This window comes from Panthera leo, chromosome D1 (genome assembly GCF_018350215.1).
Source record: "Panthera leo isolate Ple1 chromosome D1, P.leo_Ple1_pat1.1, whole genome shotgun sequence".
Classification (NCBI taxonomy): domain Eukaryota; kingdom Metazoa; phylum Chordata; class Mammalia; order Carnivora; family Felidae; genus Panthera; species Panthera leo.
This window is the reverse complement of record NC_056688.1, coordinates 68,686,970-68,704,408: the sequence shown is the minus strand read 5'-3', so window position 1 is coordinate 68,704,408 and position 17,439 is coordinate 68,686,970. Positions and strand designations below refer to the sequence as shown.

General features: G+C 39.1%; 1 protein-coding gene across 1 annotated transcript in view; it reads right to left on the bottom strand.

Annotated features, from left to right (window-relative positions):
* MICAL2 (microtubule associated monooxygenase, calponin and LIM domain containing 2) overlaps window positions 1-17,439 on the bottom strand; it is a 220,837-nt gene that overhangs the window by 33,656 nt on the left and 169,742 nt on the right. Inside the window, exon 31 of the mRNA XM_042906713.1 lies at window positions 15,722-17,024. Within this exon, the coding sequence (XP_042762647.1) occupies window positions 15,722-17,024 (1,303 nt within the window). The remainder of the gene's footprint in view (window positions 1-15,721; window positions 17,025-17,439) is intronic.

Genomic DNA, 17,439 nt, shown 5'->3' with positions numbered 1-17,439 from the left:
GTCGTCATCGTCAGCAGTGGCAGCAACTCTGCCTCATCCTGATCGTCGATCCAAATCAACAATACTGCAATATTAACAAAACTGCCTGAGTAGCCTTCATTTATAGAACTCTTGTAGCCTAAAGTAGAAACTTTCAAAACTAAATGTTATAGGGCCATTGGATTTTCTTTTGAAATTGAGAGGAAAATATTTTTCAATGTAACGCATTTCTTAAACTTCTGGTAAATGTTATGTAAAGTTCTATGGTCACCTCTGCTACCTCCAAACTTTGCACAACCCTCCACACAGGGCTAGGTTCCTCCTTGTGTGCCGTCAGAGTCCTCTGGACATATGCCTATCAAAGCATTCATCATCCTGTACTACAAATGCCTGTCTGCTTCACTGACTCCACTCGGCTGAGCTCCCAAAGCCAGGAACTGGGACTCAATCTTCTGGACGACTCTATTCCTACCATAGGATCTGGGTCATAATAGGTGCCCAATGTATGTTTGTTACGTGAGGAGGAGTAAGCCACATGTTATCCATGACATTCAACTCAATAGCTGAGCTTGACAAAACCAATAAACATGGTGCTGTGCAGGAACAGCGCTAAGCTACACTGCTGGAAATACCAAGACTAAAGACATGGGCTCCTTCCTCTCCAGGGATTGACATGCTCATAATGACTGTCAAGAATGTGGGTCTCACTCACTCTCTCTCTCTCTCTCTCAAAATAAACAAACATTAAAAAAAAAAAGTTATATAGGTGCCTCTAAATCTCTTCCCCTTTCCCCGCTTCTACCACAGAACCATTGACTCCAGGAGTTAACTTTTCCAGGGCAAAGTTAACAAAACCTGGCAGCATTGCTCACTCTGTAATGGAGGGGCTGATTCTGGGATTGATCTCCAACTGCAAAGCACTGAAAGTCGGGTCAAGATATATGAGGCAGCTATTTCCAGACATTGGACAACAGACAGCGCAGGACTGTGATAAAGGTAAGAACAGAAGCAAATGAAGCCGTACAATCACAGTACCTCCCTGCCTAGAGGCACTTTCCAGACCACAGTGCAGGTAGGAAGAGCCTAAACAGCGCATAGCAGGTTCACTGAGTTGAAAAGACAGAGACCAGAGTTTGAGTGAGTTGAGGCAGCTGGAATGTGTGGGGGAGACAACTGTAGAGAGCTATGCAGAAAAGGCACTTCAGGAACAAGCACAGAAGTCTCCTTGAGTCTATTGCTTAATAATAAACTTTAGATCCATAGAGAGAAACTGCATGAGGCTGGGCCAATAACTGCTGGGAATTATAGGCTAAATAATCTCTAAAGCTTTTTACAGGATTGGGAAATACTCAAGTTCCACCCAGCGAGGGTAGAAAAAACTTTAGTGGCATTAGAGTAGAGGCCACAGAAGAGTCATACTTTAGTAACAGGGATAAATTAGCCCTAGAGTAAAGGTTATTATAAACTCACCCAAACAAGCTTACAAAAAACAACCTTGAAAGAAACAACTTGATCTTCAAGTTACACTACCGCCTACCAAATATTTTTACTGCCTATTTAACATTCTTTAAGTGAAGAAACAAAGTCTAGACACTCTACAATGTAATAGTCACAATATCTAGCAGCCAGGAAGTATATGTAAAAGAGCAGGACAATAAGCTGATCATCAAGAGAAAAATTAGTTAACAAAAGCAGACTCAGAAATAAATGGAATTAGCAGACAAGGATTTAAAAACAGCTATTATAAATGCGCTCAAGAATTTAAAAAGACAGCATAAATAGAATGAGGAAGTAAAAAATATAGAAAAATGAACCAAATGGGGGCGCCTGGGTGGCGCAGTCGGTTAAGTGTCCGACTTCAGCCAGGTCACGATCTCGCGGTCCGTGAGTTCGAGCCCCGCGTCGGGCTCTGGGCTGATGGCTCGGAGCCTGGAGCCTGTTTCCGATTCTGTGTCTCCCTCTCTCTCTGCCCCTCCCCCGTTCATGCTCTGTCTCTCTCTGTCCCAAAAATAAATTAAAAACGTTGAAAAAAAATTTTTTTAAAAAAGAAAAATGAACCAAATGGAACCTACAACAATGAAAAATACAGGGGTGCCCGGGTGGCTCAGTTGGTTAAGCATCTGACCTTGGCTGAGGTCACGATCTCATGGTTTGTGAGTTTGAGCCCCACATTGGGCTCTCTGCTGTCAGCACAGAGCCTGGTTCAGATCCTCTGTCCCCCTCTCTTTCTGCCCCTCCCCCACTTGTGTTCTCTCTCAAAATAAATAAACTGTTTTTAAAAAGATGAAAAATATAAAATCTAAAATGAAACTTTCACTGGATTAGCTTAATAGCAGGTTAAATATTGCAGAGGAAAATGGTGAAATTAAATTACAGCAGTAGAAACCATCCAAAATGAAACACAGAGAAAAAAACAGACTGAAAAACTGAACCTCAGTGATCTGTGAGATAATATTCAGGGGTCTAAAACACATATGGATGGAGTGCCAGAAGGAGATAGCGGGAGATAGAAATGGAAAAAGTCATTGATGTAATATTGTTGAAAACCACACAAATTTAATGCAAGTTGTAAATCCACAGTTCCAAGAAGCTCAATAAACCATAAGCAAGGTCAACATAAAGAAAATCATAGCAAGGCTCATGCTAATAAAATTGCTGAAAACCAGAGATACAGATAAAATCTTAAAAGCAGACAAAGAAAACTGATATATTACCCACAGAGAAACTAAGTTAAGAATGTCCATGGGCATCTCATTGGAATCTAAATAGACTAAGAGACAATGAAAGATCATCAAAATGTTGAAAGAAAAGTCTGTCAATTTGTAATTTTATATCCAGTGAAATGATCCATTCAAAATGAAGAAAAAATAAAGGCTTTTTTTTTTTCCAGAAAAAGAAAAGCTAGGATAATTTGTTGTTAGAAGACATACAATTAAAAAATGTTAAAAGAAGTTCTGTAGCAGAAGGAATATAGCACATGGAATGAAGACCCATGAATGGCTTAGAATGGCTCTATGAAGAGCCATTTCTGGAATGGTAAATTTAATTTCTTTAAAAGATAATTGGCTATTTAATATAGGATAGTGTGAGCTAAGAAGAAATACATAATTTGGTCTCTGTCCCCCATTCCCACCCATATCTGGTCTTTGACTCCAGTTCCTGACACAGAGCTCCTGAAACTGTTGTCATTCCTGAGTAGTTTCTAAGTCTCTTGAAACTTCTGGTGATAGGAGCACCTTTTGTTCTAATGAGGTGACTCTTGGTGGGCTCCTGGAGGATGGCTGGCCATTAGAGAGACCAAGCTGTGACCAGAGCTTGGAACTTACAGTTCTACCCCTGATCCTCCAGAGACAGGGAAGGGACTGGAAAATAAATTAATAATCAATCATGCCTATGTGAAAAAGCCTCCATAAAAATCTCTAAAGTACAGGATCCAGGAGCTCCTGGGTTGGTGAACATAGAAAGTATCAACAAATTTCAAAGGACTAAGGTCATCAAAGTATGTCTTCTGACATAGTGAGATTAAGCTAAAAATCAATAATATAAAATATAACTATAAAATCTCAACATGATTAGAACTTTTCTGAGAACCTCCAGACCAAAGAAGAAATAAACATAAATTTAAGCTGATGGGATAAGAATATGGCATAACAACATAAACTAGGATGTAGCTAAAGTAGTGATTTGAGGGAAATTTAGAGCTTTAAATGCACACACTGTGCAAAAGAAAAGTTGAGAGTTAATGCCCTATGATCTATTTCAAGAAGTTAGAAAAAGAACCACTGACTGAACCTAAAGAAACTAAAAGGAAGAAAATAATCAAGATAAGAATAGATGACGAGAGACAATAAAAATAAAGCAGAAATAAAATAGAAAATTAATGAAGCAAAAATTTGGTTGTTTTAAAAGACATAACATTGATGATTTCTAAGAAGAATGATTAACAAAAAAGAGACAGAAAACACAAATAACCAATATTGAGGATGAAAAGCCCTACAGAGTATTCAAGGAAGCTATTATACAAATGATCTTATAACAATAAGTTTGAAAATTTAGATAAAATGGAAAAATCATTGAAAAACATGACTCACCCAGCAATAGCACTGCTAGGAATTTACCCAAGGGATACAGGAGTGCTGATGCATAGGGGCACTTGTACCCCAATGTTTATAGCAGCACTCTCAACAATAGCCAAATTATGGAAAGAGCCTAAATGTCCATCAACTGATGAATGGATAAAGAAATTGTGGTTTATATACACAATGGAGTACTACATGGCAATGAGAAAGAATGAAATATGGCCCTTTGTAGCAATGTGGATGGAACTGGAGAGTGTGATGCTAAGTGAAATAAGCCATACACAGAAAGACAGATACCATATGTTTTCACTCTTATGTGGATCCTGAGAAACTTAACAGAAACCCATGGGGGAGAGGAAGATAAAAAAAAAAAAGAGGTTAGAGTGGGAGAGAGCCAAAGCATAAGAGACTCTTAAAAACTGAGAACAAACTGAGGGTTGACGGGGGGGTGGGAGGAGGGGAGGGTGGGTGATGGGTATTGGGGAGGGCACCTTTTGGGATGAGCACTGGGTGTTGTATGGAAACCAATTTGACAATAAATTTCATATACTGAAAAATAAATAAATAAATAAAAATAAAAATAAAAATAAAAATAAAGAAAAACATGACTTACCAGAACTGACATAAGAAGAAATAGAAAATCTGAATACTTACATATCTATTAAAGAAACTAACTCCACAGTTAAAAACCACCCTACAGAGAAAGTGCTAGGCTAGATGACTTCATTTGTGCTCAAATGTTTAAAGAGCAAATAACACCAGTGTTGAAAAAAAAATACAAACCCTCTTCCAGAGAACAGAAAAAGATGGAACACTTCCCAACTTGTGTTACAAGGCTAGGATAAAATCCAAAACCTGACAAGGATATTGCAAGAAAGGGAAACTTCAGACCAATAACTCTCATGAGCATGGCTGCAAAACTACTAAAAATAGTTAGCAAATCCAATACATTGATACATAATAATACACAATACATTATGACCAAGTTGAGTTTACTCCAAGAACACAATAATGGTGTGACATTTTCAAATCTCTATAACAAAGTCAATCAATGGGACACCTGGGTGGTTTAGTCAGTTAAGTGTTCGACTTTTGATTTTAGTTCAGGTCATGATCTCACAGGTTCATGAGATCTAGCACTGAGCCAGGCTCTGTGCTGACAGTGCAGAACCTTCTTGGGATTCTCTCCCTCTCTCCATGCCCCCACCCCTCAAAATAAAGAAACATTAAAAAAAAATCAGTCAATGTAATTCAGCACATTATTCATTAAAGTAAAAAAAAAATTTATCTCCATAGATGTAAAAAATTTGATTACATTTATCCATTATTCATGAAAAAAGTCATAGTAAGCTAAGGAAAGATGGAATTTTCTTTAATATAAAGTACCTGCCTTAAAAATCTACAGCAAACAATATATTCAGCAGTGAAATATAATCCTTCCGTTATAGGGGGGGGGTGGGGGGAGACAATGATGTACATTCTTAACAATTGCATAGGCAGTCCCAGGCAGAAAAATAAGGCAAGAAATTTAAATAAAAGGTATAAAAACTGGAAAGGAAGATGTCAAACTGTATTTATAGACAACATGATTATCTATATAGAAAATCCCATTAAAAAGCTCCTCGAATAATAAGTGAGTTTAGCAAGGACAATATAAAAAGTCTATTGTGTTTCTATATATCAACGATGACCAACAGAAAATAAAAATTAAGAAAGCCATTCCATTTATAATAGCAACAACAAAAAAATGAAACACTGAAGGGACACATTCAATAAAAAATATGCAGAACTACACACTGCACACTAACAGCCTTTTCTAGGAAAAATTAAGGAAAACCTAGATAAACTGAGAGAGATCCCATTTTCACAGACAGAAACTCAGTTGTCAATTCTTCCCAAACTGATTTATAAACGAAAAACAATATCAATCAAAATTCTAACGGGCTTATTTGGTAGAAACTGACAAGCTCATTCTAAAGTTTATATGGAAACACAAAAGACCTAGAGTGGCCAAAATAATATTTAAGAACAAAACTGCAGGACTCCCACTACCTGTTTTCAGGTGAAGCCACAGTTACCAAGAGCACATGTTATTAGTGTAAGGCTAAACATGTAGATCAACGGACAGATTAAAGAGGACAGAGTGATACCTACACATGTATAGTCAACAGATTATCTGTAGAGGTGCCAGAATAACTCGATGAGGGAAAGAATAGACTTTTTAACAAGTGGTGCTGACAATTGGATATCTACAGGCCAAAAAACTTGACTTCAATTCACTATAAAAAATTAATTAGAATTGGATTGTAGATCCAAGCCTGAAAGTTAAAAACTGTAAAGCTTCTGGGAGAAAACCCAGGAGAAATTCTCAGTGACTTTAGGTGTAGCAGAGATTTCTTAAATATTACGCAAATTATAAAAGAATTGATAAAGGTGACTTCATCAAACTAAAAACTTCCATTCTTTGGAAGATGCTGTGATGATAATAAAAAGATAATCCATCAACTAGGAGAAAATATTTGCAAACACATGTCTGATGAAGGATTTATATCTAGAATTTTAGGAACTCTGGCTAAATAGAGGACTATTGTATATTCTTAGATCAGAAGACTCAATATTCTAAAGTTACCAAATATCTGTAAATTAATCGATTAAAGACTGTATCATTTATAACTGCACCAAAAAATCGAATACTAGGGAATATATCTAATGAAAATTGTGCAAGATCTCTACAATCACAAAACACGGGAAGAAATTGAAGAACACCTCAGGGATATGTCATGTCCGTGGCTTTGAAGACTCAACATGCAAAGATGTTAATTGTCTCCAAATTGATCTATAGATTCAATGTGATCCCAATCGAATGTTCAGAAAATATTTTTGTGGAAAATGATTGATTGATTCAGTAAGTCACATGGAAATACAAAACGCCAAGAATAGCCAAGAGAGTCTTGAAGAAGAACAAAGTGGAGGGTCTATTCCAGGCTATGAAGACTTACTATAAAACCACTTCCTGACTGAGGTGCAAGGACAAATCAACCAGTGGAACAGGATAGAAGGCCAAAAACAGACCTGCCTAATTTATGACAGAAGTCACAGCAATGAAATGGAGGAGAAGGATGGCCTTTTAAAAATAAATGCTGCTGAATCAAGAAAAACAAGAAGAAAAAAAACAACCAATAAACCTTCACTCTACCTCACAGAATACACAAATATCTATCCTACTTTCGTACTAGACTAAATTGCAAAAGGTAGAAGAATAAAACTTTTATAACTGTTGTCCAAAAGAAATATGAGCCATACATGTATCTCAAAATTTTCCATTAGCCACATTAAAAAATGTGAAAAGGAACAGATGCAATTAGTCTTAATCATGTATTTTATGTAGCCCCAAATGTCAAAAATATTACCATTTCAACATGTGGTCAATATAGAAATTACTGAGATATTTTACATTATTGCATTCATACTAAGTCTTCAGAATCTGGCACATGTTTTATACTTACAGAACATTCCTGGCTAGGGGTGCCTGTGTGGCTCAGTCGGTTAAGGGCCCGACTTTGGCTCAGGTCATGATCTCATGGTTCGTGAGTTCAAGCCCCACATTGGGCTCTGTGCTGACAGCTCAGAGTCTGGAGCCTGCTTTAGATTCTCTGTCTCCCTCTCTCTCTGTGCCTCCCCTGCTTGCACTCTGTCTCTCTCTCTCTCAAAAATAAATAAACATTAAAAAAAATTTCTGTAAAAGAAGAATATTCCTGTTTAGGTGATAAAATTTTAATGGTTAAAGTAAAATGTAATTCAAAAAGCAAAACGTTGTGTTTACTAGAAGAATATTTTGCATTGCTTCAGTTTTTAAATTTAAATTTATTATAACATGAAATAAAATAAAAAATGCAGTCCTCACTCATAATAACCATATCTGAAGTGTGCAGTAGTGGCTGCCATGTTGGACGGCACAGTTCTAGAAAGTAAAATAGAACATCTTTATGACTTCAGAATAGGGAAAGATTTCATCAACAGGATGCAGAAACCAACAACAATAAAGGAAACTATTGATAAATTTGGCTTCATTAGAATAAATACTTCTGTTTATTAATAGACACCTTTAAGGGTGAAAAAGTGAGGGGTGCCTGGGTGGCTCAGTCGGTTGAGCGTCCAATTTCGGCTCAGGTCATGATCTCATGGTCCGTGAGTTCGAGCCCCGCGTCCGGCTCTGTGCTGACAGCTCAGAGCCTGGAGCCTGTTTCAGATTCTGTGTCTCCCTCTCTCTCTCTGACCCTCCCCCGTTTTTTTTTTTTTTTAAAGAGTGAAAAAGTGAGCCTAAGAGGGAGAGAAGATACTCATAACACATGTATCTGACAGAGGACTTGTATCCAGAATCTACACAGATTACAACTTAATAAGGAAAGGACCATCTATGCAAGAGGTCTGGGCAAAAAGGTCTGAATAGAGATTTCATACAAGAGAATATCTGAATAGAGGATGCCTGGGTGGCTCAGTTGGTTAAGCACCTGACTCTTGATTTCTGCTCAGGTCATGATCCCACAGTTTGTGAGATCGAGCCCCATGTCGGGTTCAGCGCGGAGCCTGTTTGGGATTCTCTCTCCCTCTCTCTCTGCTCCTCCCCTGCTCATGTGCTCTTTCTTGCTCTCTCTCAAAATAAATAAATGAACTTTAAAAAAGAGGGAGAGAAAATGTCAAAAGTAGTGCAACATCATTATCAGGTAAATGCAAATTAAAACAATGAGATACCTTTCATAAACATGGTGAGAGCAAAACATAAAACTAAACTGAGACTGTCAAGTGTTGGCAAGAATGTAGGTCAAGGGTAGCTCTCATTTCCTACTGGAATGTATAAACACTCGTACAACCACTTTGGAAAACTGTCTGACGGTATCTTCTAACGCAAACCACCTACATGCCTACCCTACCACGCATCAAATCCACTCCCAGGTGTTCCCTGATAAAGCTTCTCTCTTTGAACAAACTCTGGGCAAGCTTCTTCGTGGCTAGGCCTCAACTTTTTATAGTCTATAAAAACTATAGACTCTCAACATAAATTACTTAGCCCACCCACTTCTTCCTATGCGAAAAGACTTGAACACTAACAGTTTCTAACAACTCAAAGTCACATCCCTAAGATAACCCTAGCCCTCCTTAAAGTACCTACCTGAGAAAACTCAAGGCTGACTGACAAAGCAATTTAGTGTTTGTTCTAGTCAACACCTGTTGATAGGGCTCTGACTGCCCTTTCTTACAGTCCTTGGTCCCCTTGAGATGTATATGAATCTCCTACCACTCAAGAATGTCTTTCTCAAGAACCTGAAAGCCAGTCCTTTGAAAGGTAATCATCAGGAAGGATAGGACCTCTGTCTCCCAGTCTCTATGGGAAGATAGAATCCTAACTTCAATAATTGCCAGCTAACACACACAACTAGCCTATTCAGCATTTATGCCGACCAAACCTTTATAATTCTTCACTTCCTTGACTCTACTGAGCCTTTGCTCAGCCCCTCCCTATTCCCTCAATCACCCTGTAGAACACCCAGCCACCTCTGTAAAGTTCAAAGGTGAGTTCACTTCATGTTGGACTCTCTTTTCTGCTGCAATAGTGTATTATCAGTTAAAATCTGTCCTTAACACCTTTCATGGCATCTGGCTTTATCTTTGACAATAGCCAACACAAGTGATAGGTATAAAAATGCTCAAAGCAGCATTATTCACAATAAAAGCAACTGAGAACACCTAAATGCCCAGCTTCAGAATGCACGATCGTGGCATATTCACAAAAGGGAATAGAAGGTGACAATGCAAAGAATGAACCACTGCTGCCTACAACAATATTGAACCCTGCCCACATCCCCCTCCCCGCCCTGCCCCCGCCAATAATGTTTAACGGAAGAAGCCAGGCACAATACATACTTGTATTTTCTGTTGTTGTGGAAGCAATGAACTCAGATTCGGCACCTATGATGATACCCATTTATTATGTCACAGTTGTATAGGTCAAAAGTGGAGGCAGGCACAGCTCAACCGGATGCTCTTGTTGGGTGTCTCACAAAGCCACGATTGATGTGTCTGCCATGCTGGGGTCTCATCTGCAGCTCAGAGTTCTCTCCCGGCTCATTCAGGTTGTTGGCAGCATCCAGTTCCTGGTGGTCATAGGAGATGGGGCCCATTTTCTCGCTGGCTGTCTGCTGGAGGCCCATCTTCACTCTCAGAGGCCCGCTGTCCGTAGGGCCTCCCATAGTATGACAGTTGACTTTTTCCAGGCCAGCAGGATCCTATCTTTCTCACCCAGTGAGTTTCAGGAAGGGCCCCCTCCTTATTAAGGGCTCCTCCAATTAGGTTAGGGCTACCCAGGATAATCTCCCTTTTGATTAACCCAAAGTCAATTGGTTTAGAACTTAATTACATTCACAAACTCTGGTAACCTAATCACAGGAGTGAGATCCATCATGTTCACGTTCCCACCATACTCAGGAAGATGAGATCTGCAGGGCAGAAAGCATGGGGCCCTCTGAGAATCCTGCCTACCACAATACTGAATGATTCAACGTTTATAAAGTCAAAAAACTGCAGAAGCAATCCGAGATGATGGAAGTCAGATGGTAAGCACTTTTGTTGGGTGTCACATGTATGTGGGAAGAAGCATGACTGAGGCTTCTGAGTGCTGGTGATTTTCTAGATCTTAATCTCAGGCGTATTTAAGTAAATGTGCACTTTGCAAAAATTCATTAGTTGTGTACTTTAATGTGTATATCTTATACTACAATAAAGATTTAATGCAAAAAGAAAAAGGAGGTTCTCGGGGTGCTTTAATTATATACGAGAATGATACCTCGCATTCAAAATTGTTTGTATAAAATCGGCACTGGGAAGTGCTTGAAATCAGTTTATGCCCCTAAGTAATTCAAGGACCCTGAGAAGTTTATGTATACTATCAATGAACCCAGGAAGTTTTGTGGAAAAGAGAAAAATTAAATTTCAGCCGATTTATTCAAGTGATCATAAGTTTGAGGTATGTCCATTTGAGTACGTTTTGAAAGTTTCTCATTTTCAGTTATGATATGGTTCTTTTTCTCCATTGCATGGGAGCGTACCCACAGGTTAACTGTGGAGAGAGCAATGTCAGTGTGTATGTGTGTGATTGGTGGGCTGGACAGGGAAATGAAAGGAATAATAAATTCCTTTATTAAGAAATAAATAAATTTAAAAAGTAGTAAAAGAAACTAATCTGAGCCTAATCTCATAGGGTAGGGAAAATCTTTGCATTCTTAGGATATTGACCTGAGAACACCTGAGAGAAAGACAAACTCTTCCATGAAATGGGCCCAGGCACTATTTCTAAGGCTGGTCAGCCTTAACCTAATTCCATTCTCTACCTTCTCATTCTGTTCCAAGCCAAGGAAGTCATACCATTTCTCAGTGAATGTAAATGAAAGAGCTCTCCGTGACAAATAAATCAGGAAAACACACTGGCCCCCACTTATTGTAATCAGCATATACAAAAGTCATCTAAATGTGAAATAAATGAAGTAAAGACCAATCTTCTGAATGAATTTAATGCAAAAATCTTAAATAAAATACTAACAAACAGAACAGTTATATTAAAATAATAAGATGCCATGACCAAGTGGTATTCATTTTAGCAATATAAGGATGGTTCAATATCAGTGAATCTATTACATAATTCATAGTATTAATCAAACTATGGAGAAAATAAAATCATACCATTATCTTGAAGGGTGCCGAGCATCATTTGATAAAATTCAACAACCATTCACGATTTAAAATACTTTCAGTAAAGTAGGGTTAGATGGCAATTTCCTTGAAGTGTTTAAATATATCCCAGTCAACCCAGAAGCAAGCATCATGCTTAGATGGGAAAACATTCTCCTTAATGAGGTGCATTCTCATTAAGGTTAGGAATGTCATAAGGAAACCATCATCACCACTTTTAGTTAATACTGTTCTGGAGATTCTAGAAACCAAAGAAACTAAGGAAACAAAATAAATTAGAGGTATACGTCTTGTAAACAAGAGGTAAGATTATCATTATTTACAGATGTTGGGATTGCATATTCAGGGAGGACCCAGGAGAAGCCACTGGAAAGCTTTCATAAGCAAGTAGAAGGCAGCACAATGGATGGGCAAAAAGTATTTATACAGAAGTCAATACATTTCAGATATACAAACAATAGTAGAAAGATATATCAAAAGGTCTTATTTACACTAGCAATAATAAAAACAAATACATTATAATAAACTTAATAAATATGCAAGACCTGTATGATGTAAGGTTTAAAATATTCTGGGGGCGGTGTCATAAAACAGAGAGCAAATGGAAAGGCAATTTATATCATAGGGTTGTGAATTCTTGCCAACTTAGTTTGTAAACTTAATGCCATGAAAATACTCATAGGATCTTTTTTTTTGTACATAAACAAGCTGAGGCTAAGTTCAGATAGAATATCAAACAAGGAAGAAGAGCCAGGAAATTTTGAAAGAGAGGATCAATCATGGAATACTGTTCCTATCTGACAGTACATACATAAATTTAAAAGGGTATAAATATATAAAGTAAAATAATTAAAACAGTGTGGTACTGACACATAGGGAAATCCATCCAAGTACAGGAATTTGATACATGACAAATACGTCATTTCACATAAGAGAAAAGATGGATTAGTCACTAAATTATTTTAGAATAACCAGGGAGATAGCTTAAGACAAAACAAAACCAAAACAGGGCTGGATCCACACCTCACATTTTATATTAGGACTGTTTCTTGATATAAATATTGAAATGTAAAAAATTAAAAACAAACAAGAAAACCTAAAAGATACTGTAAGAAAATTCTTTTCTAAAACTTGGAAGAAGTACTTTCTGAACTATTATATAAAGGCTAGGAGCCATAAAATGAAAAACTGCTTATAACAACGATATAAAAATAAAACTTTTATGTGACAAAATCCACCATAAACAAACAAGAGGCTGGAAAAAATATTTGTAATTCCTGTCACAACAAAAGGGCTAAATTTCCCTTTTAATAGAGTCCCTTCACATCATTAAGAAAAATACCAACAGTACAACAGAAAACTGGATAGAAGAGATAATAGGTCATAGAAAAGGAAATACAAATGACTTTTTAAATTGAAAAGGTACTCAGTCACCTGTCACATTGGTAAAGATGAAAAAAAAAATCGGATAGCCCATTGGTTAGTGCAAGTGTCGAAACACCACGTTCATATTTTGCTGAACCGGCACCATTTTATGGCGGATTTGGCAATCTCGATTAAAATCCCTGATTCACATATCCTTCGTTCCAGTATTTCTACCTCTACTACTCCACATATGACAAATGGCCTAAGTTCTCAGTTAATTACAACAGCACTGTTTGCAGTAGCAAAAGATATGCAATTGACTTTCCATCCTGGGGGCCTGGCTACCTAAATCCACATCTACACCTGTGCAGAGATCCTGTGCAGCTAGAAAACAAAGGAGAAAGGTCTTTATGTGCCCACATGCAATGATCTCTAAAATAAAATTAAAAGCATAATACAAAGTGTGTACGATATGCTAGCATGCTACCTTAATGTAAAAAAAAAAAACAAATATTGTTATTTATAAAATTACTCTTATATGCATGAATTCTGTCTGCAAGAATGCCTAAGAGGTTGATGATAACATCTGTCATCAAGGATAGGACCTGGATGGCTCAGGGACAGGGAAGGGAGATAGGACTATTTATTTTGTGCATTTTACACCCTTTTATTTTTAAACTACACGAATGTACTATCTATCAAAAAATGCACAACACATTAAAGTTTACGATGTGATATAAAGGGTATAATTGAACTCCAGCCTGTTTGTGCCTATCCTCAGCTTGGCTGAAAATAAAGTCTCTTGTTAATCTGTACAGCTTTCTGATTAAGGCACCAAAGAAGGAAATTAATTTTTTGCTTGAAAACTAAAGTTCCAAAATAAAAGTTAAAAAAAGAAAAAAGTTAAAAATAAATAAATAAAAACAAAGTTGCTCAAGAATAGGGACAGGAGAGTCACAGTTTATTTAAAGCCATCAACCAACTATCAACAATTAAAAAAAAAATAAATCATGTGTTTAAACTGTCTCTAAAGATACATACCAAAACTTTGGCAAGGAGGAGTGGGACAGAGAATATATGTTACTTTCTAAAAAATATATTTTCACATTGTCAGATTCTTCCAATTTATTAATTAATTCAATCATTTAAAAATTATAATCAGATTTAAATATAAAAAGCCTAGGTTTCCATTGTTAACCACATACATAACTGTTTTTAAATAGTAACAAAAAACCTAAGTTTAAAAGAGGCACCATTTTTTGACTAGTAAAACAGCAATATTTTTAAAATATGAGACAATACAGATGACAGTATGGCGGAAAAGGTACTTCATACATTAGTGGTGGAATATAAACTGTTACCTTTCTCTCGGTTTAATTGAAACTGACAACATGCAGTTGTAAGAAATAACACAGAGAGGCCCCATGTATCCTTTATCCACACCGTTAAGAAACAATGTTAGTGTAAGAAAAAAAAATTTGCATCTTTAATCCAGTAATCTCATTTCTTGGAACCTATCCTAAAAAAATAATTCAAAGGAAAGAAAAACCTATATGCATAAAAAATGTTCGTTCAATACCACATATATAAAATATAAATATATTCATAGGCATAATTTAAACAATAAACGGTTTGGGGACACCTGTAGGGCTCAGTTGGTTAAGGGTCTGACTTCGGCTCAGGTCACGATCGCATGGTTCATGAGTTCGAGCCCCGCGTCGGGCTCTGTGCTGACAGCTCAGAGCCCAGAGCCTGCTTCAGATTCTGTTTCCCTCTCTCTGCCCTTCCCCTGCTCACACTCTGTCTCTCTCTCCCTCTCAAAAATAAATAAACATCTAAAAATTGAAAAAATTGAAAAAATAGTTTTATTATTTTCTAGATGAAAATAATTCATTTAATGAAGTAACATATCCACTAGTGTTAATAACATTCTACTGCCATTAAATCGCATTTATGTAGACTATGTGTGACTGTCATAATAGTTATGCTATATTGTTGATTAAAAAAATACAATTTGGGGGCACCTGGGTGGCACCTGGACATCTGACTCTTGATTTAGGCTCGGGTCATGATCTCACAGTTCATGGGATTGGGCCCCGCATTGGGCTGTGCTGAGTATGGAGCCTGCTTAAGATTCTCTCCCTTTGCCCCTCTCCCCTGCTCATGCGTACATTCTCTCTCTCTCAATCTCTCTCTCTCTCTCTCTCTCTCTCTCTCTCTCTCTCTCTTTCTCAAAATGAATAAATAAACTTTAAAAAAATGAAAAATACAATTTTGGGGGTAAAACTTAGTAAAAGTTGCCATACATGGATAATGAGTGAGAAAGTGGTGAGATTATGGTCGATTCTTTGTCTCTTTCAAAACTTTCTGTAATGTAATTTCAAATTCAATTTTTTCCCCCAATTTTTCACGTTTTTCAAATTCAAGTTTTCCTACTTTTGTCAGAATTTAATTTGGGGAGCAAAAGAAAGGGAAAGATGCCCGTTGTTAGTCCAGTAAGAATGGTTAACTGCCCAGCACGAACTGCAGACTTTCGTTAGGAAAGAGCCACTTACTTGCATCTTTGTCTGGAGAAGGATGGACCCTCTGCTCCAGGCAGGTGCTAGTGAAAGGCTGTGCCAGCTTCTCCAGGGGCTGGGCACTGTCCACGGGCTCCCCTTTGCCCCTGTGGATGCTAAAGAGGTCCTGGAGGTCCTTTCTTTGTTTGGATTCTTGGAAGAAACTCTCAAAAGATTTGTCTTTGAGTCTGAGTGAGGAGAAGAGAGAGATCTTCCTCTTTGGAACCCTGGAAGCATCTGGGAAGGTCTCCTGCAAACTCACTTTCTCAAGGAGTGTGGGGACATCTTCCATCTTGTGGCAGGATGGGGACACTAATTCAGGAAACACCTTGGATGGTCGGTTGGGCAAACTGTGGGTACGGAAGGCAGGGTCAGGAAGGCGAGGGTGCGGAGGCTGGGCAGCCCTGGCAGGTGGGGAGCCCCAGGAGAAGAAGGCTGAGGTCCTGCGTGCCATGTCTCTCCCTGGGGACTGCTGGCTGCAGTCTTTACTGGAGCTGGTTTTTCGAAGGCTGAACGAGCGAGTGCAGGAGTGTGGCTGGGTGGTGGGCAAGGGCTTTGATTCTGGCTTGGTGGAGTTGGGGAGGAGGGGCTCCAGGGACCTTCGGATGGCATTTGCTATGAGCCGAAGTGGGGACTTGGGTGGAGGGACGCTTGGCTCCCCTGGAGCCCGTTCAGCTGGGGTCCCCGTCTTCTCCTGAGCCTTTCCCTGGGCTGGCGGGGTCTCTCGCACTCTCCAGGGGAGCAGCAAGGGGCTGACTGGTTTCAGCACATGGCCTCGTCGACCACTGTCAGCACTTTTCTGGGCAGGTTGTGCCCCAGCTTCCAGGCTCACACTCTCAGGAAGGGAGTCATTCCAGTCCAGCAGCTTTGTCTTCTGCTCCGGGGTGAGGACTAACTTCTTCAAGCCCAGCCTCTTCCCCTCTGTCAGCTGTGACCCACCCTCCTCTCTCCTTCCGGATTCTGTTTTCCTTTCTCCTGGGTCCTCTCCAGCCCCGGGGGATAGCTCTTGGTCTGGCAAGCACCTGTCCTTCCCTCTAGCAGGGTGTGGGCCTCCGTGGATGCTTCTGGCATCCCCAAGAAGGGACTCTGTTTCCTGACACCCATCAGAAGCCGTCTCTGCAGGGCTGGGTGTCTGGGGCCTCACCATGCAGTACTCTGCCCGCTCCAGCACTTGGTCATGAGGCAGATACAGGTGCATGTCCTTGGGTGCTGCCTGGGCTCTGGCGCGCCTCAGAAAGATTGGGGTAGAAGGGCTGAAGTGACCTCTTGAGACCTGTGAGGGCAGGTTGTAATCTATCACCTAGAGGAGATGGGCAAAATTAATGGGTATTTAGGGATTCCCAGCATTTATTTATATGGGGAGGCATTTCTCAGCCCATGTCCCCCTCCCTGCCTCGCTTCAGATCTCCAAACCCCAAAGTAAAAAAGAATTCTGCCTAGGATGATTTCAAAGGGCCACTCTTCATTCTAAGTGGCTGCCTTGGGACCTGCTGGGATCTGCCTAGAGCCCTGTATCAGCAGTGATCAAAGGCTTTGCTGGGTGCTGGATTAGGTGGGTTGGAAGCCAGAATGGAAGGTGACTGCACTGACCAGCTCCTGGGCCAGCCAGCCAGCCAGGTAGAGCTGGCCTGGCCTCTATGTGTGGCCAGACCAGATGCCCCAAGGCGAACTTAGCCACAGTTCCTACTAAGGGAACATTCTACCCGTAGATAGGT